The sequence below is a fragment of the Pteropus vampyrus genome, unplaced genomic scaffold, assembly GCF_000151845.1.
Source record: "Pteropus vampyrus isolate Shadow unplaced genomic scaffold, Pvam_2.0 Scaffold76, whole genome shotgun sequence".
NCBI classification, from domain to species: Eukaryota; Metazoa; Chordata; class Mammalia; order Chiroptera; family Pteropodidae; genus Pteropus; species Pteropus vampyrus.
In genome coordinates, this window is record NW_011888857.1 from 1,275,438 (window position 1) to 1,298,148 (window position 22,711).

Below are 22,711 nucleotides of genomic sequence, written 5' to 3' on the forward strand. Positions count from 1 at the left end.
ATTACTTGCTAAAATATAGACTTAATCTTGCTTAAGTATCTCCTTAAGACCTATAGAATAGTTGAAATGTTACAGCCTACATTCCAAGCTCTCAACAATTTGATTTACAATATTCATAGCCTCAATTTACTATAGCTCTTATAAATCCTCCTACTTGTCCCCAATGTACACTGAGGGCGACTATACCAGTTCTTGTCAATTTTCTAAGCATTCCTTGCTCTTCTGACTCTACTAAACCATAAACTCCTAGAGAGAAGTCATGCTTCAGACTACATGCCTTTTTAGAAACAACATGCGATAATGCTCATCATACTAACACATACTTGCAAGAGTCAGTTTTACTTACTTCCTGAACCAGGAAGTTACAAAAAAAAAAAAGTCTCCAAGCACATTAATAAAAATTCAGAACAATCAAAAACTGAAGGTAATATTAGCCCCGAAGTTTATCAATCAGAAGAAAGATACATTTCTACAAATTGGCGATAGCCTTTGTAAACCAATTTGTGACAAAGATGCAGGGAGAGACAATAGGAAAAAGGAGACAAAAATAAAAAAGTAGGAAGAAGAAACACAGCAGAAGAAAAAGGCAAGAGAATTACCGACAAAAGTATTACTGATGAAAAGAAGCAATAGGAGTAATAAGAAACAGTTCAAAGAGAATAATAATAGAGAACAGACACAGCTAAGGAGGAAAGAGGGATATTTCAAAATGAGACGAGTAGACATACTCAACATAGGAACACAACATCTCTATAAACCTCAACAGTCCACAGTAAAGGAATAACAAAGCAGCAAAAACATAATGCATGTAGTCAACAATCAACCTAATCGAGCTAACTACCTTTTGAGATTTATATATATTTTTTTCAATTTAGAAAATCATGGGTTTTCCAAATGGTACAGCATTACCTAATGGACAGCAATAACTCCAGGGCTGACAAAGTCTTTTACTTTATTCACTTGTTAAATATTACTTTTTTGAAGTATGACACGGCCTCCTGCCTTCTTAAAGAAAATATATACATAACACAATTACATCTATTCATGACAAAACAGTGCAGTGCTCAATACTATTGCCATACTATGTACGAAGTATATAAGACCTATGACAGAAGTCTTGCTACCACCTACAAATGGAGAAAAATTTAAAACTGTGCTGACCTCAAGCACAAAAATGGATGCTTTCTGAAGGCATACCTGTGTCTGTTTTCTTAATATTTTTCATAGTTAAACAAAAATAAAAAGCTAAGCACTGCTGTGCCCAAATGTAACTCATGGGTCTGAAGTACAGACTAAGGATTCCCAAATTTCAGTCCATCCTATACCATCTTCAAGATTTATACCATATTCTCATAGTACTAATACTCTTATTTGCTTTTTTTGGAAATAGACATTAAATTACCTCATTTTATTACTTAGCCTCATCCTAAAACCAAGTATCTGCTGTGCTATATATGTATGTATAAAATATTTTTCAACTATTCACATAAAAATTGTTTACTTGTCTACCATCTAAAATTATTTTGCATTATGAACATAACTCATTTAAATCCTTAAAACAACCCTATGAGATAGTTATCTAGTTACTAAATGCCTAGAATAGGGCTGGAACATAGTAGTAGGTATTCAGTAAGTATTTGCTATAATAAATGATTCACATCTATTTTGCAGATAAGGAAAAAGGCCCGAAGTTATGGAGCTGGCTCAGAGTCACAGAACTAATACATGGTAGTCCGAATTCAAACCCAGGAAGTTACCTTCAGAGCCCACATTTTTAACTCTTCACTAAATATGCACCTTTAACATAAATGCTATCTTTCCTTTAAAAATAAAATCTATATTGTTTCATGTATGCAGTAGGGAAGGAAAAAAAAAAAAAACACTGAAAAGGTTACTCCTCTTTTTCATTTACCCAGTTTTCAAAGTTTATACAGTTTATCAATTTCTTGTCATTAACCAGTTTTTTCCTTAATTTCTGAGTCTCAGTTTCCTCATCTATATGTTAGGGATAATGATGATAGCTCAACTCACAGTGTTAAATGAGTACACATAAAGTGATTAGAAAAGTGTTCGCTTAAATTATTACTTAAATGTTCACTTACAATGTCTTATCCCCACCACTTTTATCAAGGAAAATATAGTTTATAATGGAGTCTCGATGAAATACCTAAATAATTTATTGCTAAATATCTTGTATCCTATGACGCCTAGATGTCAACTATAGCAACAAAAATTACACTGTTCATTACAAGTTATACCCTTCTGATTTTCACTTATATTACTCACAGATTTTTTTTCACAAAATTTCTCTTAATGCCTAAATTCCATTCCTATAATCAAGATCACTTCACTTTGTAATGTAGTCAAAAGACCTACTTAAATAATTGTTCTTAACTTCCTTGTTTTCTGATGTGGTAATTTTCCTCCAACTACACAGCACAGGTACCCTTTCTACTTTCTTTTTCAAGATGCTAAAATATATTACATAACTAGCTTAATCCTAATCTATATATAACCACCTGTAATTGAGAGAATCTCTGAATGCCCATATAAGTATTAAGTGGCATTTTATACCCTTATAACATTAGGAATAAGAGCATCCTGCAAAAGCTCCTGCCTCAAATTACGTGAATTTTCTTTAAGGTTATGGAACAAACTGTAACAGCAGTACATAATTTTTGAACACAATAATTCTTCTCCAGTTGAAAGGCATACTGTAATATTATCAGCATCAATTGAGGGGAAAAGACCTCTGATTTTAAATCTGACAGGTTTTTTGGGGGGAAGCTTTTTTCTCAGTAAATAGCAATTTTATATATATACATATATAAAATGGGAATAATATAACTAATCATTCTTGATCTTAGACCATTTCCAAACAATGGATTATTATTCAACTTATATTAAGAAACTAAAAAAAAATTTTTTTAATTGATTCCTAAGGAGAAAAGAAGAGCTATGCACTTTTATTAAGTAAAGTCCATATTAATAAAATGCTGCTGGGAAATGCTGAGTCAATTATCTTTATTTTTATATAATAAATTATAAGGCAACAGATGTAGTGGTATATGAAATATATGTTTTTCAGGCTAATTCTGCACTTTACATTTTATGTATCTTTAAAGCAATCTAAAATATCTCATCAGTCAATAAGAATTTTTTCAGAATTGGGACCTTGAATAAGTACTGTATTTACAAAAACTGAAATAAGGAAACAGTATTTACTAAATCAACATGTATTGTAAACTTAGCAGCCTATGATTTAGCAATATTTTATCCCAACAACTAATTACGTAGGAGGTGTTAAATTCAAAGTCTTCTGAACTTGGAAAAGTACACAAAATAAATGTGCCTTTTTACAAAATTAGATACAGAATGGTATTTGTCAAATGTAATTTTATCTCCAACTGTTCAGTGATATTGTTGAAAAACAGACTAGGAAAATATGGTAATTCAAACTGGAAAGCAAGACTATAAACTAAAGGTCTGTTTTTGAAAAAAAATCTGATAAACATAATAAATAGAATGATTTTCCCTTATAATTTTCTCAACTCTATTAGAAACTCTAAACTTATACAAAAAGAATAAGGAAAATAGTTTCACTCCATAAGCCACATTTAATCTAGATTTCTTCAAAATTAAAACAGAAAGTAGTAATTATGTCTGACCTTCTATAATACTTCATTAATTGTACATGAATGAAGTCTTCTACGGAAATCCAGAAAACTGAAAATTATGCCTTAAACAACTATTAACCCTTTTGGATGGCAATTATTAGAAGTCCGATATCATAGGTGAGGCAGATGAGATGTGATCAAGCCTAAATTTTACTCCTTACTAATTGTGTGTTTCAGACAAACCACTTAGCTGTAACTAAAGCCTTGGTTTTCTCAACTGCAAACATGGGGATGGTATTACTTCCTTACAGGACTGCTGAGAGGATAAAACCAGATCAGATGTGAAAGCATTTGTGAACTGTAAAGTACAAACTAAAAGTACAATACGAACGCTACTAATTATAGAGGTACTACTACGTACTTCCTTATCTTCTTCAACAGAATATATTGAACGTAAGTTAACTCATGGCTGTAATTATGAATATAAATTATTGTGCTAAGCTATAATATAGAGACCAAAGATGCTATAACCCAGGCAAAAAGAAGCCAAAATGCTATGGTGATTGTTTTGGTTGGTGGCTTTTATAGTTCTGATTGCCTTCAACTGCCTACAATTAGTTGTTGGCTGAGACTTCTTGCTGCTATAAGCATACACAGCTACCTATAGGGAGCCTTCTCAGAATAATATTAGTTGAAATTCTCTCTCCTATAATTTGTTGCTCCACTCCCTCTCATCTTCTCTCAACAGTTAACTTTGTCTTTTTCTTCAGAGAAAAAAAGGCCACTAAATGAGAGCTCACCAATTTTCTGCCACCGAAGTGACAAATGAACAAGCTCTTGTATCCATCCTTTCCTCCTTCTTTCCTGTAAAATAGACACAGGTCCCTTTTTTCTTTACCCTTCTACCTATGCTTCAGATCCCATCTCCTTCTGCCTCTGGCAGTTATTTTCTCTCTCCTATAACTGCAATCCCATGCTTTCTCCTGGCTACTTCCTACAAAATTTAAACATGCTCTAGTCTCCCCTACCCTCCAAAAAGAAAGCACACACCCCCCCAAAAAAAACACCTTTTATCACACTGCAGCTATCCTCATCCTTCTTACTTGCCAGCTAAACCTCTCCTGTCCTGGAGAAATAACACTAAATGCACATCTACTGGGGGAGAGTACCTAAAAGGAAGGGGGATATGGCAGGGATCATGGGAGGAAGGAATTAGAACTAAGATAATTTTGAAACAATGAGTAAGAGTTAATCAGGTGAGGTAGCAGAAGGGACATAGTGCACACGGAGAGATAGCAGCAAATGCAAAGGTATATATGGTGAAGGAGAGGTAAATGGCTGAAAAACGGAAATGAGAATAGTTCAGGGATTCTACTAAATAGCAAATTCATACACACAATTACCCATGTTCCCTCACAAAACTCCACTAAAATAACAGCAAAATAATAATAAGTTTTAAAGGCAAAGGCATAAATGCATAAGAACGAACTAACAGGAGAGATAAGAAAAAGCAGGTGAGAGATACTAGAATTTGAGAAGATAGAAAATTGATCAATAAATGGTAACCAATTCATTCAACCTGTGGAAACCAAAACCTAAGCCTGAAGCAAAAGACAAGAGGTGAACTCATTCATGCAGAGGCCAGAAAAACTGAGCAACTGAGACATTAAGTTCCTTTGAGAGTGTGGTTGAGGGGCAGAACTAATAGCAAGAAGACTAATTGAGACTTTAGAAGAAATAATTAGGCCTCCAACTCTCCTCTTCATCATAAAGCCAGACATCTACTCTCTCCTGCCACAGCAGAAAACCACAAGTTTACCATGTGGAAAGACCAGAGAAGATAGTGGATTTAGAAACATCAGGTTGAAGAGGTAGGATGCAATGGTGCACTGAAAACAAAAGGAAAAAGGAACGTTGGAGCAGTACAAGTCCAAGGTCTTATCTTTCCAGGCAGAAGATTTGAGAATTCCTCTCTTATACATGAATTTGGTTGCTGTGCATTTGGGGTCATCCAATAAAATGGCTGACCCCACCTGATAAAAGCTCCCAGTCGTACATAGGAACCTCTGAATAAGCTTGTAACATTTCATTCTTAAATATGAACAGACAACCAAGGATCACTAAATGTATGAAAAGAGCCTCCATAACAAAGGAGAAAAAACAAACAAAAAGAAGTCGAAGGAAAACAAAATTGTCTTAACTTGCCGCATGAGCTGCCTTACAAAAGGGGCATGCCCATTCCTATGAATATAGGTATTATTTAACTCAGTCTCTACTTTTCATTTACAAATAATTTTTGTCATTTGATAAAAATAAAATGTTCAAAGAAGCAAAAAAATGTGATCTATCATTAAGAAAGGATATAGAACCAGACCCAGATGTTAGAGTTATCAGACAGAAACTTTAAAATAACTTTATTAGGGGATTTAGTGGAAATGGTGAACAATGTAACTAAAAATTTGACAGAGGAAATAGAATGCTTGAATCTTGAAATAATACTTGATTCGCCCAAAAGATGGTAAGAAAGGCAAAACAGAGGAACAAAGAACAATTATGACAGATCCAAAAACAAAAAGATTTCAGATTTAAACCCAAACATTACCAACAATTACAACAAATGTAAATAAACTAGAAGATGGGGGAAATGAGATGTTGATCAAAGAATACAAACTTTAAGTTATGAGAAAGTTCTGGATATCTCGTGCACAGCATGGTGATTATAGTTAACAATACTGTATTGTCTACTTGCTAAGAGAATAAATCTTAAAGTTTCTTGACGTACACGGGTGCACATACACACACAAACTAACTTTACTGTAGTATTCATTTTGCAATATATATGTGTCTCGATCATCACATTGTACACCTTAAACTTCCACAATATTATCTGTCAATTATCTCAATAAAGTTGGGGGGAAAATATAAATGGACTAAACATCCTCAATAAAAAGGAAGAGATTGACAGGCTGGAATTTTCTTAAGGCCCCAATTATATACAAGAAAACACACTTTAAACATAAAAGAGACAGAGTAAAAGAGAAAAGATGGGAAAAGATAAATCATACAAATAGTATAAGAAGGGTGGTGTATTAATATTAATATCAGAGTAGATGTCAAGAAGGGTACTATGAGAAATAGAGAAGGAAATTTTATAATGATCAAAGGTTTAAATTCATGAAGACATAATCTTAAATACATATGCACCTAATAAAAAAAGATCCCAAATACATAAAACAAAATTTAACAAAAGTAAAAAGAAAAACTGACAAATCCATAATCATGATTCAAGAAGTCAATGTTCTCTCAGAAAATGATAAAACAGATAGACAAAAAAATCAGTAAGACTATAGAATATTTGAATGACACATCAATTTGACCTAATAGATGTTTACAGAAAACTAAGTATATGTTTTTCAAGTGTATAGGAACATTCACCAAGATATGTTGGGCCATAAAAAAAGTTTTAATAAAATTGAAAGAAATGAAATCATTCGAAGTACATTTTCTAATCATAATAGAATTAAATTAGAAATCAGTTACAGAAAGATCTGAATGTTTTCCAACATTTAGAAATTAAACAATGTACTTCCTAGTAACCCATAGGACTAAGAAAACTATTATAAGAAAAATTTTAAAATGTTTTGAACTGAATGATAATGAAAATACACATCAAAATCTGTGTGATGCAGCTAAAGCACTGCTTTTGGCTTAGAGAGAAATTAACAGCTTTAAATGGCTATGTAAGAAAAAAAGACAGGTGTACAGTCAGTTATGTATGTTTCTACATTAATAAGCTAGAAAACATAAAGCAAATAAGTAGAAAAAAAAGGATATAATAAAATTAAAAGCAGAAATCAAGTGAAGAAAAAATGGACAAATAATACAAAAAAATCAACAAAGTAAAAGTTGATTCTTGGAAAAGATTAATAAAATGGATAAACCTGTAATAAGACTGTTCAGGAAAAAAAATAGAAAACACAAATTGCCAATATAAAGAATGAAACAGAAAACAATTACATATCTTATAGCAATTAAAAGAGAATGAGGAGATAGCATGAACATTATGACAATAAATTTGACTTCTTAAAGGAAATGGACAAGTTCTTAAAAACTTGCATTGACAAAACAGGAAATGAAAAATTTCAATAGCCTTATAGTCTCTAAGTAATAATTATAACATTTCCCAGAAAAAAAAAAAAAACCTTTAGGCCCACATGACTTCTCTAGTAAAGTCTACTAAACATTTAAATAAATAAAGGCAATCTCATACAAACTTGTTCAGAAAAGAGAGCAAATAGAATCGCTCCCCAATTCAATTATTTTATGAGGACAGCATAACTGTGATACTAAATTTAGCCATGGACATTAAAAAAAAAGAAAATTATACCAATATACATCATGAAACTAGACATAAAAATCCTTAACAAAATAACAGCAATTAGAATCTTGCAATATATGAAAAGCATAATACTTCATGAACAAGTGAGATTTGTTTATCCTAGCAATGCAAAATAGATTTAATATTAAGGAAATAAATCAATAAAATTCACATATTAGGGAAGGAAATACATGCAAACTTCAATAAAAGTAAAAAAGAAAATCTAATAAAGTTCAATACCCATTCATGATAACACTCTTAGCAGGCTAGGAATAGGAAGAATGTCCCTAACTGGATAAAGGGCATCTTAAAAACATACATCTAACATTATGTTTAATGGTACAATATTGAAAAACTTTCCTTCCTAAAATCAGCTAAAGTGCTCTCACCACTTCAACTGAACATTGTAATAGAAGCAAATAAATAGTGTGTTGAGGCAAGAACAAAAAATAAAAGGCATACATTATTAGAAAGAATTAAAGTTTCCTTTATTTGCAAATGGCATAATTGTGTTGGTAGAAAGTTGTAAAAATTCTACAATAACAGCTATGAGACAACTAAAAAGCAAATTTATCAACACTGTGGGATCCAAGATCAGTATATAAAAATATAATTCTACATACTATCAATCAACAACTAGGCAATAAAATTAAAAAAAAAACATTTACAAGGAACCTAAAACATCAAGAAACTAAAAATAAATTTAAATAAAAATGTGTAATACTACATAGAAGGTTCTAAAATATTTCTGATAGAAATTAAAGATGACTTAAGTAAGGAAGAGATACAATATATTCATGAATTAGAAGACTTGATATAGTTAAGATGTCCATTCTGCCAAAATGGATATATATTCAATAAAGTCACAGTTAAAATTCAAGCAGGGATTTTTTAAAAACAGAAATTTGCAGCTGATTCCAAAATTCTATGGACATGCAAGGCAACCTAAACTAACCAAAATAAACTTGAAAAGAAGGACAAAATTAGAGAACTTAACTTTATGTGACTTTGAAACTGACTAATCAAGACAGAAGTATTAATAAAAGGATAGACAAAGATATTGAATAGAATAGAGTCTAGAAACAGACCCACACTGCCAAGACAATCCAATGTAGAAATTAAAATCTTTTCAATAAATGATGAACAAGTGAATATCCTTCTTGAGAAACAAAAACACTATCTCTCATTTCACACCACATACAAAAATCATAGGTCTAACAGTAAAAGCCAACTATAAACTTTTAGAAGACAACATAGGAAAATACTTTCATGACCTTTTTACAGAAGACAGAGAAAGCACTAACCACAAAACAAAAAACTGATAAATGGTATTTTATCAAAACAAAAAGGTCTGCTCATCAGAAAACATCATTGAGAAAAGGAGCTGGCCAGCCATACACTAGGAGAAAATATACATATCAAGAATATATTTAGTTTTTTAAAAAAGACATTTCATAAAAAAAAATTATATGAATGGCTAAGAATTACATTAAAAAGTGCTTAACATTACTAGTCATCAGAGAAATACAAAAGAAAACCACAATGAGATATCACTACAAAGACAGAATTGTGCAGTGTTCTCAATTGGATAGGAGGGTTGGCAAATTTGACCTCCAAGAGACATTTTTAGTTGTTACTGGCATCTAGAATGCTGCTAAACATCTTACAATGCACAGAACTGTCCTACATAACAAAGAATTATCTATCCTGCCCAAAATGTCACTGGTGACAAAACTGAGAAACCCCCGACAGGTGAAATGAAAGAGACTAATAGTATCAAATGTTGGTGAAGATGTAGAGCAACTAGAACTCTCTGACCTGCTATCAAGTTTGCAAAATAGTTCATTCACTTTGGGTTTGACATCATGCTAAGTGTAAATGGCTTCTCACTGCCGAATTAAAGGCCAATATTGCCACAAGGTCCTGCATGATCTAGACCCAGTCTACTCCAGCCTCATCTCTCAGTTAATTGAGATACAAGGATGATTTGGTATTAAGAAATTATTCAATAAAGTCTGCTTAATTCTACTCTGAGATAATTTAAAAATTATGAGGTAAAAGACACCTTAACATAATTTAGTCCAACTTATTACCTAAAGCAGGGATAGTAATATATTCTTGATAGTGAAACATCTACTGTCTTTCACAATAAATACTAAAATTTATGGCAAAATCTCATAGATCTATTCAATCTAGAGAAACAACCAACACTATGTAAGTAATGGTCCTTGACTCTTTATAAACTGAGTTAAATTGAAGCCCTTATAAAGTTATTCACATTAGCTTAAGAAACACACAATTAGGTGGAAAAAATTAATGTAATAGTTCAGAAAGATACTATATATTTATAAATACAACTCACACACAGAACTGTATAAATAGCCTAAACTGGAACTATTCAATAAAAATACAATGCAAAGTATCAATGCAAGCCATATATACAATGTTAAAAAAGTAAAATGAAATCAATTTGATAATATATTTCCTTACATATGCAAAAGTATACACGTATATAATATGCAAAATAGCCAATATATCTAAAATATTACCATTTCAATACGTAAATAACAAATTTTTGATTTTTTTTGTACTAAGTCTTCAAAATCCAATTTGTATTTTACATTTACAACATACATGAATTTGGACGAAGCTACATTTTAAGTGCTCAAGAGCCACATGTATTTAGCAGCTACTGGATGTTAATGTTGCTTATTATATTACACACTTCTGCTTAGAAGTGTGTAATATAATAAGCAACATTATCCATTTTACATGGATTATTTCAATTAATCTTCCCTGAGGCACACACATGGTAAAGTAACTTGTTCAAGTTCTCAAAGCTAGTGGTGGAATCAGGATTCTAACTCAATCAACATGACTCAGATTGCCTGCTCCAAATCATGAGATCTAACCACAAATCAACTTTTTTACGATATGATTGAAACTTTTGATGAAGCAAATTAATACCTTGATTCCTGCTTTGATATCATATATCCATTGTATGGAAACTTAAATTTCCAGTCACATAAAAACATTGATTACTCCCCACCCTCAATTTAAAATCTGAAAGAATAGACTTACCATTAATATGAGTTTTTGATACTTTTGTTTTAAGTCTGACATACTTGCAGATGGGCTTGCTCCCAGAATGCTGTACCAATCCTTTTTTGGAATCTGATCAAATGCCATCATCCACTGAACAAGAATATTCAGATCAGCTGAATAGAAATATTGATGACAATTCATTAGACTCATCAGTTTACGTGTATCTAAGAAATAAGTACTGCTTTTCTAAGTTCTTAAAATTTTAGGTATTTAGTTGACTAAATCATGATTATAATGCAAACCTGGTGAAGCGTATATTTTCATTTAAAATGCCCCAATGTATAAGAGTACAGGCAAGTATGGAAAACCTGTTAGATGTTTCACGTTATACGCTTATATCTTAAATGAATGAATATACAACAGCATTTAAAAAAAAGAAGAATTTGATAATGAACCCGAGTGGTGTATGACCCTCTAAGAAAGTATTTCTGCTAGTCTTATGGTAAACGCGGCACACAGTAAGTACTCGCTAAATACACTAAAGGAGCTTAATCAATGTTCACAAAAGGAATGATTAAAAAAGAAAAGCAAAACGCCAAAGAATTAAAATGATTGGGAGCATTCCCTTTTAAGTTTTCCAGTTCACTTTTTAATTCTAGATTACCTTGAAAGAATAATATGAGAAATAGCCACTCGACACCGGGAAGCAGCGAGCAAGTCTCTCTGACATTGGAGAGGCACTCAGACCTCGCAGAGTGTCCGCGAAACTGTCCACTGGAGGATAGTACTGTTCTGGAGGCTACAGGAGAGACCCCACCAGGAGCCCCTAAAACCAGGAAACCTCTGCCCACACCTGTGACCTTAACGAGAAAGCCGGGGCCTCCTCAAGATTGGAACTTGAGAATCCACTGGATTCACAGGCGTCTTTATTGCCCAGCCATAGGCGGGTACCCTCTCCTGGCTTCACTCGAAACCAAACTTACCAAACTTGATGGAGCCATCGGAGCCCACTCCTCTAAAGCGATCGGCTAAAATTCGGAACCTGCTTCTTCTTCCGCCGGAAGTCATCGCTCTGATGTGACCACGTTTCTAGTCGAGCCGTAGTGGCCGAGACACCCATCGGAAGTGCCGCTCCGCCCTCCAGGACGCGGTCGCTATGGTAACCAGTCGCCGCTTCCAAGGAGTTTACAAGCAGTAAGTTCCCGAGCTGTGGAAAAAGGCATCCTTCTTTCTGCTCGTTCTAAACCCCTTCTTGTCCCGGCTCTGTGGCTGTCGCTTCTCTCTTCTTTCTCAGCGAGCACCCCCAACCTCAGGCTTCCTCTGTCTTCCCCAAAGCGTCCACCCCTTACTCTACCCAGCGTTGCTCGCAATACTTTCGTAGTTGGTGAATGTACTATGGGCGGAGGGGTGGGGGTAGTGGGGTTAAGGGGGGGTGGTGGTGAATTGATTTCTCTATTGTCCCAATACTTCCCTTAGAATGTTCTCTTTCGAAAATTAAGGGGATTGAAACCTATGCCAAGTAAAGTTTTTCTTTTCAGTTTTAATTTTAATTTTTTTCTAGAAAGGTCGTTCAGCCTTTTTTCTTTTAGATATTAGCAACTGGCTACAAAAATAAAAAATTTCAAAGCCTTTTCACATTTACTATCTCGCTTCACTTTCATTACAACCCAGTGAGGCAAGTAAAACAGGTGTTATTATTACCACTTTGTAGTTGAGGAAACAAACCAAGGATTAACTCCAGATAGCTAATGAGAGAGCAGTAGAACAGGGCTCTTCGCAAGTCTACTTATTCCCGGGGCAGCCGTGCTATCTTTGAAGCTTAAAGAAAAAGCAGACTATATTGCTCCGATTTGAGGTAGTTGCTTGGCACTTTAAATGAGCACTGTTAGTTTTTCTGTTAGATTTTCCCCTCTTCCTTCTCCTTTTATTTTTTTCTCTTCAGTTCTGTTGTTCCCTTTTATTGTCCTTTCTCTGTGCTGCTTACCTTACATTGAGCTCTCTTCCTTGCTTTGTATCCTGAGGTGAAAACTGCATCTTATTTCTTGGCAGCATGATTTAATTTCACCCAGATATGTTAAAGTTGTTTCGTTGTTATTGTTTAGACTTGCTTTCCTTCTTTTTTACCTTCTACCAAATCTCAGCTCAAGAAGCAGTCAAGATAAACCTAAACACAGTAAATGAAATATTTTGATATGATCAATTATTTTATGATGGTATGAATTATAAAGAATAACTGAATGACGCAGGAAAGTTAACAGATCTAAAGTGAAAAGTATAGATTAGGTTCTCCATAGATTTTTGGCATGTTTAAAAGTAGGCACAAAGAGCATTATACTAAGTCAAAGGATCTGGTTTTAGTCCTGGTTCCAAATTGCCTTCTGTGTAGGCCCTAAGGAAATACCTAAAGTGACAGGATTAAGTGTTGTTCTGAATATCTTCCAATAAAGTACTATCAGAATGAAAGTCCCTCCAACTTTTCTAACCCTCAAACAAACTTCCACTTTCACTGCTTAGTCCTTCCTTGTATAGTTACACTCAGGTCTTCGAGTTTTTACATAAACGGCACTTTGTCTTGATTTATGATCCATTAGGGAATTGTATTATCTATTTTATTCTTTTTTAACCAAATTTTGAAAAGTGTAATCACAGTACCTCAATTTTCTCAATTCACTTTCTTTCTCTTTCTTTCTTTCTTTCTTTCTTTCTTTCTTTCTTTCTTTCTTTCTTTCTTTCTTTCTTTCTTTTTCTTTCTTTCTTTCTTTCTTCCTTTCTTTCTTTCTTTCTTTTTTGTTTCTATTTATTAATTTATCTATGTTTGGAAAGTAAGAGATACACATTCCTCCCCCAGCAAATCCCAAGTGTTCTGTCATTTCATCTCAACATTATTTTGCATTTCTAAAGTATACTTTAGTTTGTAACTTTTTCTTTCATCTCCATAATGTCATTTTTCTGCCAAAATGATCAATAATTCATTGATGTTATCTAATATCTGGTCCTTATTTACATTTCCCTGGTTGTCTCAGAAATGTCTTTTTATGGTTGGTTTCCTTGAGTCAGGATCCAAACAAAGTCTACACACTGTATTTAGTTGTTCTGTCTCTTAAATATCTTTTAAGTTGTAGCAGTCGCACTTCTCCACTACTAATTTGTTTTTTTCTTCTTTTCCTGCCATTGACTTCTTGAAAAACTAAGCCAGCTGTCTTACAATCTAAATTTGCGTTTATTCCAGAACAAATTTCTTAAAACACTTTTTACATGACTTCTCTACTCGTTCATCTTCCTTTATTTATTTTCACTTCCTAGAACAGTTCTGTCCAAAAAAATATAAGCCACAAATGCAAACCACATATGTGATTTTAAATTTTCCACTAGCCATGTTAGGAAAATAAAAAGAAACAGGTGGAATGAATTTTAATAGTATATTTTATTTAATTGAGTAAACCAGAGTATGATCATTTCAAAATGAAATCAGTATAAAAATTATTAATGAGATATAGTACATTCTTTTTTCATACTAAGTCTTCAAAGCTAGTGTGCATTTTACTTGTACAGTGAGTGCATCTCAATTTGGACTAGCCACATATCCATGCTCAATAGCCACATCTAACTAGTGACTACTATATTGAATCAGGCAGGTCTAGAAGGTAAAGTCCTAACTCCTTAATCTGGCATTCAATTCCTCCCCAGTATGGCCCTTACTTTTTCCAGCCTCATCACCTATTACCTCCATACATGAAGCATTTAAACCATTGGACCATTTCTTGGTACTTCAGCCATTATTGAGTTCAGATAGTTCCCCTTGCTTATAATACCCTAACTCTTCCTCCTGTTTTTATCCCTCCTTTAAAATGTATCTCTTCAATCAAGCCTTTTATGATGGCCCAGGCCTTAGAAATTCCCTATTCCTCTCAATTTTCATAAGTCCTGTGCGTACTTCTCATTTGTACTCATCCTATACCATAGGGTATCACTGTACACTTTAAATGCATATTCCGATTCTCTAATTAGATTGTAAGATCTCTGAGGGCAGGAACTCAGAAACTAAGCACCAGCTATCTTGCCACATTCTTTGGAGTTCTAATGTGTGTCTGTAATAGTTTTGTTTCTTACTATCTTATTTTAAGGTAATTTATCCATTTTATGTAAAACCAATATAGCAGATATCTAAACTCTGTTAGTGTAATTGTTAAGAGCATGAATGCTGGAATCAGACTACATAGGTTTGAATCCAAACTCTGTCTCTTACTGATTATGTGAACAGTTTAAATTAATTAATCTCTATACCTTGGTTTCTTCCTCTGTAAAATAGGAAAAATAATGATATCTCTCATAGCTTATTGTGAGGATTAAATGAAATATTAGTGCCTGACAGTATGTAAGTACTCAGTAAAGATTAGCTATTATTATTATTATTGAGAGTGAAATACTCGTTTTGATATTCATAGTAGTATTTCAGGAATTTCCAAATAGAGCAAATAAAAACCACAAACTATTGAATTAGAAAATGAAAGCAAATCCAAATGTTTGTTGAACTATAATTTAGTTTTCAGAATAAATTAAAAGCATAGACAAAAACCTCTTAATTCCTATGTCATCAGCATCTAATATAAGCAAGGTAGACATATGTTGAATATTTAATTTCCAGATGATCAAGTACTATATCTATAGATAGCTATAGATATAGCTATAGCAGGTTTTTAAGACCCTTGGTTGTACTAATAGCAAAAAAAAATCAAATTCTTACTCAGTTTATCATTTTAGTACTTGCCTGTTCGTAAACTAATGGAATGTTCCCCGCTCATTAAGAAATTCTGAATTTGAGATCATATTAGTAAATTATGCTTAATGATGAATATTACAATATACTTCTGCTAATATCTTCTTATCCTAGGATTATATTTACTTGGCTTTTTCTTCTGGTTTCCTCTCCAATTCTTCTTTAATTTCCTTGATCTTATTTATCTCTGAATTTTTAAGATTTTTCATATTAGTGACCTAAGCTGTATTTAAGTACCATAAAATATTACAGTTATGTTCTAAAATTAAATGATTGGCCCTTCAGCAACTTAGAATCTTTTGGGAAGATAGAAAAACCATCAAGCGTTAGCTAATGATGAGATAATACAAACACACACAGGCACACACAAAGATACAGTGCATATATAGCTTTCATTTACTTATTCATTCAATCAACAAATATTTATCGAGTGTTTAGTACATGTCCCGCATTCTGTTACAAGCGGCACAAGACAGAATTTGGCTCTAGCCCTCTTAAAAGCTTAGAGTTTATCTGGTTAGACAGACAATTAAAACAAGCAACTGAAATAACTGTGGAAGTACTATGCCAGAGGAAACACAGGGACTGTGACAGTAACTTGTAGTTATAGCAATAGAATAAGGCAGATTACTTGAATGATTGAAATCCTTGAATCAAAATGAGGCTAATCCAGGAAGACGTATGGAACTGTTAAGTTTAATTTTTGATTGAGGGGAGAGATGAATGGCTGGAATTAGAGAAACTTCCTTTTTTCTTTTTTCTTTCTTTTTTCTTTTTGGCAGATAATCACAAAGCTTTAGATAATACTGAGAATCAGCTCTAATGAACAATCCTGCTTTATCTTTTAAAAATGGTTTTTCATTTTTGCATTTTTTTTCCCCTTGCTGATTGTCTTCACTTGATCTATTTTCTCTTTTGTCTTTGCAGCAGTAATCAGTGAACATTCGTTAAATTTGAGTAAGGCAATGCACTGAGCAAGAGAGATGAAGAGATAAATACTTTTTGTTGTCACCTGTTGCTATGTTTGGTTTGTTTTTCAGTTGTGTCAGTGTTCTTTCAAGCTTGTTTCACACCTCGTAAAGGTCATTATCTTGCCTGAGATTTTTGTTTCTGTCTTCCTATCTTCTTCATGTCTGATGTTTTAATCTTTCTATGACCTATTGAAGATATTGTATGTTATCCATCTTATGTTTCTCTTTAGTAGTACCAACTTATTATTTCCTCTATTCACCTCTTTATCCCTCTCTGTTTGTTCTTATGACTACTCTGGCTTTCCTGTGAGCTTTCTAGTTACCTTGAATTTTGGAACCTTATGATGATCATTTCCAACTGTATAGAAATGATATGCATTTATAAGCTATTTTAAAAAGCATTCTCCAATTTAGTTTTTTAAACCTAGATTTTTTTAAAAGTTTATTTTATTTTTGTCATGTAATTGACTCACAGAAGAAAGGTTAATCTGAATGATCAAGGGGTGTTAATTTGTAGGTTAAAATGTGTTAAACAGTTGATATGAAGTCTGTTTAAGTCAATTAGAGAGGATAATGAAGATGTTTCCAGAGTGTTATAGAACCTTTTGAAGTTAGCTTGGAATTCACTCCTATGTATCAATGATGGCACCTGGCTAAACATGCTATTGCATTTAGGTTTATAAATTTGTGTATATTCCAATAGATATGAATAGGTCTATGTATTTAAAAGAAATTTCACTTTATTACTAAGGATCTTGTTTTGTCATAGGAAATAAATAACATGATTTAATTCATCATTAGCAAAATCAAAAACAATTAGTAACACTGTTACCTTTGTTACTCTCATAATTTTTCTAAAATAAAATGCAACTAACTGAAATGTATAACTAACAAAACATTTCTGGGTTATTTGCTTGTTTATATGCATATTTGTCTTTCAAACTAGATTAATGTCTTTATTGTAGTTTATCGTAGTTTTTGTTTTTTTTAAATACAATATGAAGTACTTCATATAGAAAGGTAGCATTGGTAAGATGTAAAATTTGGTGTGGACATTTAAATTTGCTTTTTTTTCTCTCTAAAATTATTTGAAGTAATATTATGAAACATTTTAGTATGGGTTAATGTCTGCAGACATTTCAAAATAGTTGATGTTATTATGCATAGTTTACTGTTTTGCTTAATTTCAGTAGTTGACTATAATATTTGTATAAAAATAGCATTGCAGCTTCAACAGTTCAAATCCACAGAGATGATCCACAGAGATGAGGGTAAAAATCAAATTTTAAAATATATTCTTCACTTAGAATCAGGGTTACTATCGCACTATTTTTTATTGAGTCAGTTTACTAGTAATAAACACATTTAGCATTTCAGCTTCTTGCAGACTTTCATTTTAATTATTTAGAGATTGATGAAAAACAGGTCTTATATGCTAAAGGGATTTCTGCAATGATGGATTAGATGCCAAAATAATGAAACCACACAGCTTAAATAATATACTGAAGAATAGATCTTTTCTGATGAATTTCCACAAAAATATAATATTTTAAAAATATTTTAAGCAATTCATAATAGTACTTTTTAATCTCCTGTAGAAGAACCATGAGTATAGTCTTTTGTAGCTCATTAGCAATTTCTTTAATGAGTTTTTTTGTGTGATAGATAAGGTAACAGACAAATGACAGATTGTTTGCCTTTAATGATTTCCCTGTTTCAAGCCCATTACAAAGCAATTAGAAATCTGACAGCATTTTCACTCTGCATTACTGATCATCTAAAGTGATGAGGAATGAGAGGTGATGAATATTAATTGTATATTTTCATATGATTATCATAAATTATTACCTTGTCTGAGGTGCTTCAGGTGAAGCAGGAGCATTAGAGAAAGACAGTCAGATATATTAATTTGAAAGACTATGATTTTTTTTTATCTTTGTAGTGTAAATCCTATTCTGCAATGTTAGTCTCTATGAATATTAAATTAATTTTGTATAGTTTCTACCTATGTTTGGGGTAATTTAAATAAATTTTCTTATTTCAGTACAAGAAAAGGAAAAATTATTACATAGAACAATGTACATATATGTATTTAAGCTCAGAATTTAAAAAATCTAATTTAGAAAATGAGACAGTGAATTTTGTTGATATACATATATGTAATAATCAGATATAGTAATATAGAGAAAAATATACTTAGAAATAAAGCTTCCCTTAGTCTTAAGTTAAAGTCAGGTAATCCTGCAAAAGAAATAAGACAAAAAAGTTTAACCAGATGAAAAAGTAGATTTTTGTAAGTCTTTTGTAACAGTTCTTTTGGTCTTAGTCCAAGGTTTATCCTGTTTCCTCAGTTTCTGACTTTTGAAAGATGAGGCTAAGCCTGTCATCAGATCTCAAGTGCTGTTGTTACTTGGTTCCCAGCCTTGGACTTAAAACAAAGATTGGTCCAGAAACTAGATAATAGTTTTCAGTATAGGGAGAATTGGCAAACTTAAAGCATTTGAAAATATTAGAAATATATTTGGTAAAGTTGTTTATATTTTAATATCTTTCTAATTTGTAGGTATTAGTTGGGAATCAATACATAATGAATTGAGTTGAATTTCATTGCACTAATGAGACTATCTTGCTTCAGTCTTGTCTTTTGACCTTTTTACTATGGCTTGCTCGTGGTATACCATGTCTTAGAGAAGCATGCCATCCTGGATCCATCTATATTTTTGAAAGTCATAATCTATATGATAATATGATTATAAATCAATAAAAATGGACTGTTTGCATGCTTCTTAGAAATCATTCTTCTTATTTTATATTCAACTTTATGTATTCCCATTTATACATATTAAAAGTAAAATTGTCAGGTTCTCATGAATGAACTTTTTGCATTCTGGAAAGTTGTGGAGAGCCATCTGAAATTTATTACATATTTACTCAGGGAAAAGTCAGGTATCATAATGATAAAAGCAAATTATCAGTAAAGAGGGTCAAGACCTTAGCAGTTAGTAGCCCAATTTAATATTTTTACTGGGTAAGCTTTCTGAACGTTTTATTCTTTATGTGTGCTGACCTCCTAAGATTTTGTTCCACAGGACCTCCATCTATAGAGTAGGTTCAGCTAGCATACTTTACAGAATCAAAATGGTGATTCCCAGTGATTCCCAGAATGGTGATTCACAACTCCTTTTCTTCTCTTTCTCCTTTTCCTCTCTTTCTACTTTTAACATACCACCAACCAACATAGCTAGTTGACTTTTGGCCAAAGTCTCCACTTTTTCCTTGAGAGGAATTGGTTTAGAAATCGTACATATTTTTCCTATGGCGGAGAACAGCTACCTATACCTGAATTTATAGAAACCTGGGCTTTTTGACCTGCATCTTCTCTGATTACAAGGAGTCTCTGGAATGCATTCCATCTTAGACAGTGCATGATATAGAACAAATTACAAAAATGAGGACTAATGTTTATAATAAACACTTTCACACTTCTTATTTGATCCATAGAACAATCCTATATGGTAGACAAGGTGGATACGATTGTCATACACATAAGGAGATAAGACTGAGAAGGTACAGAGGCAAGATTCAAACTCAAGTCAGCTGACTCCACATCTTTTGCATTTTCTGTCACACTACCTTAGTTAGCTCCCCTATGTGAAAGCTCCAAATGGCTAAATTTTTAGAGATAGAAGAACTTTAAAGTTCTTCCATTCAGCCATTCCTCCATGCCCTTTATAGAGAGAGAAAATGAATCCACAAAAGTTTAGTGTTTACCCCGGATCTGGCCCCAAACTGAGATCAGAACTCCAGAACTTCTTGGCCTAGTTCCAGTGGTTTTTCCATTACAGTTCACTTTATATGTCCTGAAGCTACAGGATTATTTGTTTTAGTTTATTTTTTCGGTTATTGAAATAAATTATTGATTATAGTCCTGCCTTGGTAAATATAAATATTCTCTTCTTATTCTTACTGCTTCTTAGTTATGAAATGAAGTCAGTTGTATCTGACAAAACTTTTTCATAATGTCCTTATCTCCACCAAAACATTCTGGACTGTCCTAAGGTAAGAGAGGGTGAAAAAGATGTTATGACTGTCTTGTGTTGAGAGAACAGAAAGGAAAGGGGCTTGGGGTAGTTAGTTACTTGCCCTAGTTTCCTTCTTGATGCCCAAATGGAAATAATACCCGAGGGGCACTCTTTCCTCTCTAGTTTGGGAGCATCCCTGATTGATCGTTTTCAAGGTATTTAAGTTTAAAAATATAGTTAATATCAAACAAACAATCCAGTACTCCAATTTTTTCTAAGATATATATGTATATGTATGTGTGTGTGTGTGTGTGTATAAAAATATATATGTAATTTTTAATAGTAACAGATTGGGGAAAATAGAGATATTAATTATATAATGAGGAACAACAATTCTCCTGGTCCAGTAGGCAGCTCAGTTCAATGCAGTGTTGGCTCTCGTCTGATTTTCAAACCAAATGTTTCACTTCCTTTCCCTACTGGGGCCTATTTCTACCGTTGTTGGGCTTCTAATCCCCTTGTGTACTTAGCCAGCTGGTCATATGACGACACAGACTTCTCTTGAAAATTGGATTTATTTTTTGATTCTGCATTCTTGATCTTCTGTACATTATCTCGTATAACTAAATAACAGCTATTTTTCACATTCTTCAAATTTCCAATGGTTTTACATGCACTTATATTTAAACACCACTCCATTACTTATTGCTTTCTCTATACATGGAAGATCCTTTTAATTCATTTGCAAATTATTCCCTCTTTCCCTCTCAAAATTTCTACCTAAAATGGATTTATGACTTGTCCCAGTGCAGCACCACTTAGTCGAAGCAACAAGTCGTTTAAGATTCTTAGGGGACAGAAAAGTCAACAAAGTTGGAAAGAAAACTAAGGAAATAAATTTTTTAAATTTCAGAGAGCTCAGTGGTCTGATGTGGGAGCTAAAACAAAGGAGGCCAAGATTCTTGACTAGTCATCAATAAAGATATTGACTGTTCTGAAACAGTCCTCAAAGGAGAGATGTGTCAGCAGCCATTGCTTTAGCATTGAAGCCAGTTTTTAAATACTTTTCTTCTTAAACCAGTTTTTTCTATACTAGATTGGGGAATAGAATAAGAAGGCTTACAATACTGAAATAGATTATACTGTTCACTTTTTACTTGATAATATAACCTGTCATTCTGTCAGAAAAAGAAATTAAGTTCATCTGGCATATTTGGCTTTTCAAATACTATGTTGGTTGTTTTCCAGTATTTTATGAGCTTCTAGGTGTTACTAATTGACTGTTTAATTTGTTATTGCATGTTCCTAGGTTAAACTAAGCTGTCTAATTACCAAAATCATTTTCTTTTCCTTTTAAAGATGGGTATTTTCCCTTTTGCAGTCTCCAGGGACATTTTTCCATCACTTTAAGATGGTGAAAGCAGAGAGAAATGGTTAAAAGGTTTGGTTAAAAGGAACTAGGAACAAAAAGATGATATTCATTTTTTCTTTTGTGGTAGTCACATCATTCCTGTGACCTATTCTATTTTGATAGTCATAAATATTTGACTAATATTTCAATTCATTCTTTGAACTTCTTAAAGTTTACATTTACTTTTCCTCACCTGGGGGTGGGGGTACTGATTTCTTTTCAATAAAAATGTAGTCTTGTGTCCCGGCTTGATGAGGATGTTCCTCTTGCAGGCTAGTTCAGTCAGTCCTTAGACATTACAATATATAGTTTCTTTATCAAGGAGCAAGCACAAGGTGAGCCCTACAGCACTGTTTTGTCACCTCATATTTGGCACCCTGCCTAGATGGTGAGCTTTAAAAAATTTTTAATTCTCACTCTGGAAGAATTTTACCTAATAGTTGTTATTGAAACAAATTGGAAGTCCAAATTTATGTAATCAGATTTGAAG

General features: G+C 32.8%; 2 protein-coding genes across 6 annotated transcripts in view; one reads left to right on the plus strand and one right to left on the minus strand.

The window, feature by feature from the left end:
* The window catches only part of DNAJC24 (DnaJ heat shock protein family (Hsp40) member C24), a 53,414-nt gene extending 41,281 nt beyond the window's left edge, over positions 1 to 12,133 (minus strand). For all 3 annotated transcript variants that reach the window (XR_002780951.1, XM_011362548.2, XM_023532062.1), the window contains exons 1-2: positions 12,024 to 12,133; positions 11,077 to 11,213 (exon numbers count right to left, since the gene is read on the minus strand). Coding sequence is in view for 2 of the 3 variants with exons in the window: in XM_011362548.2 (XP_011360850.2) it covers positions 11,077 to 11,213; positions 12,024 to 12,108 (222 nt within the window). In the remaining variant the exon portion in view is untranslated. The remainder of the gene's footprint in view (positions 1 to 11,076; positions 11,214 to 12,023) is intronic.
* An 18-nt stretch (positions 12,134 to 12,151) lies between these two features.
* Positions 12,152 to 22,711, plus strand: part of DCDC1 (doublecortin domain containing 1) — a 277,601-nt gene continuing 267,041 nt past the window's right edge. For all 3 annotated transcript variants that reach the window (XM_023532053.1, XM_023532054.1, XM_023532055.1), the window contains exon 1: positions 12,152 to 12,234. The gene's annotated coding sequence lies outside the window, so the exon portion shown is untranslated. The remainder of the gene's footprint in view (positions 12,235 to 22,711) is intronic.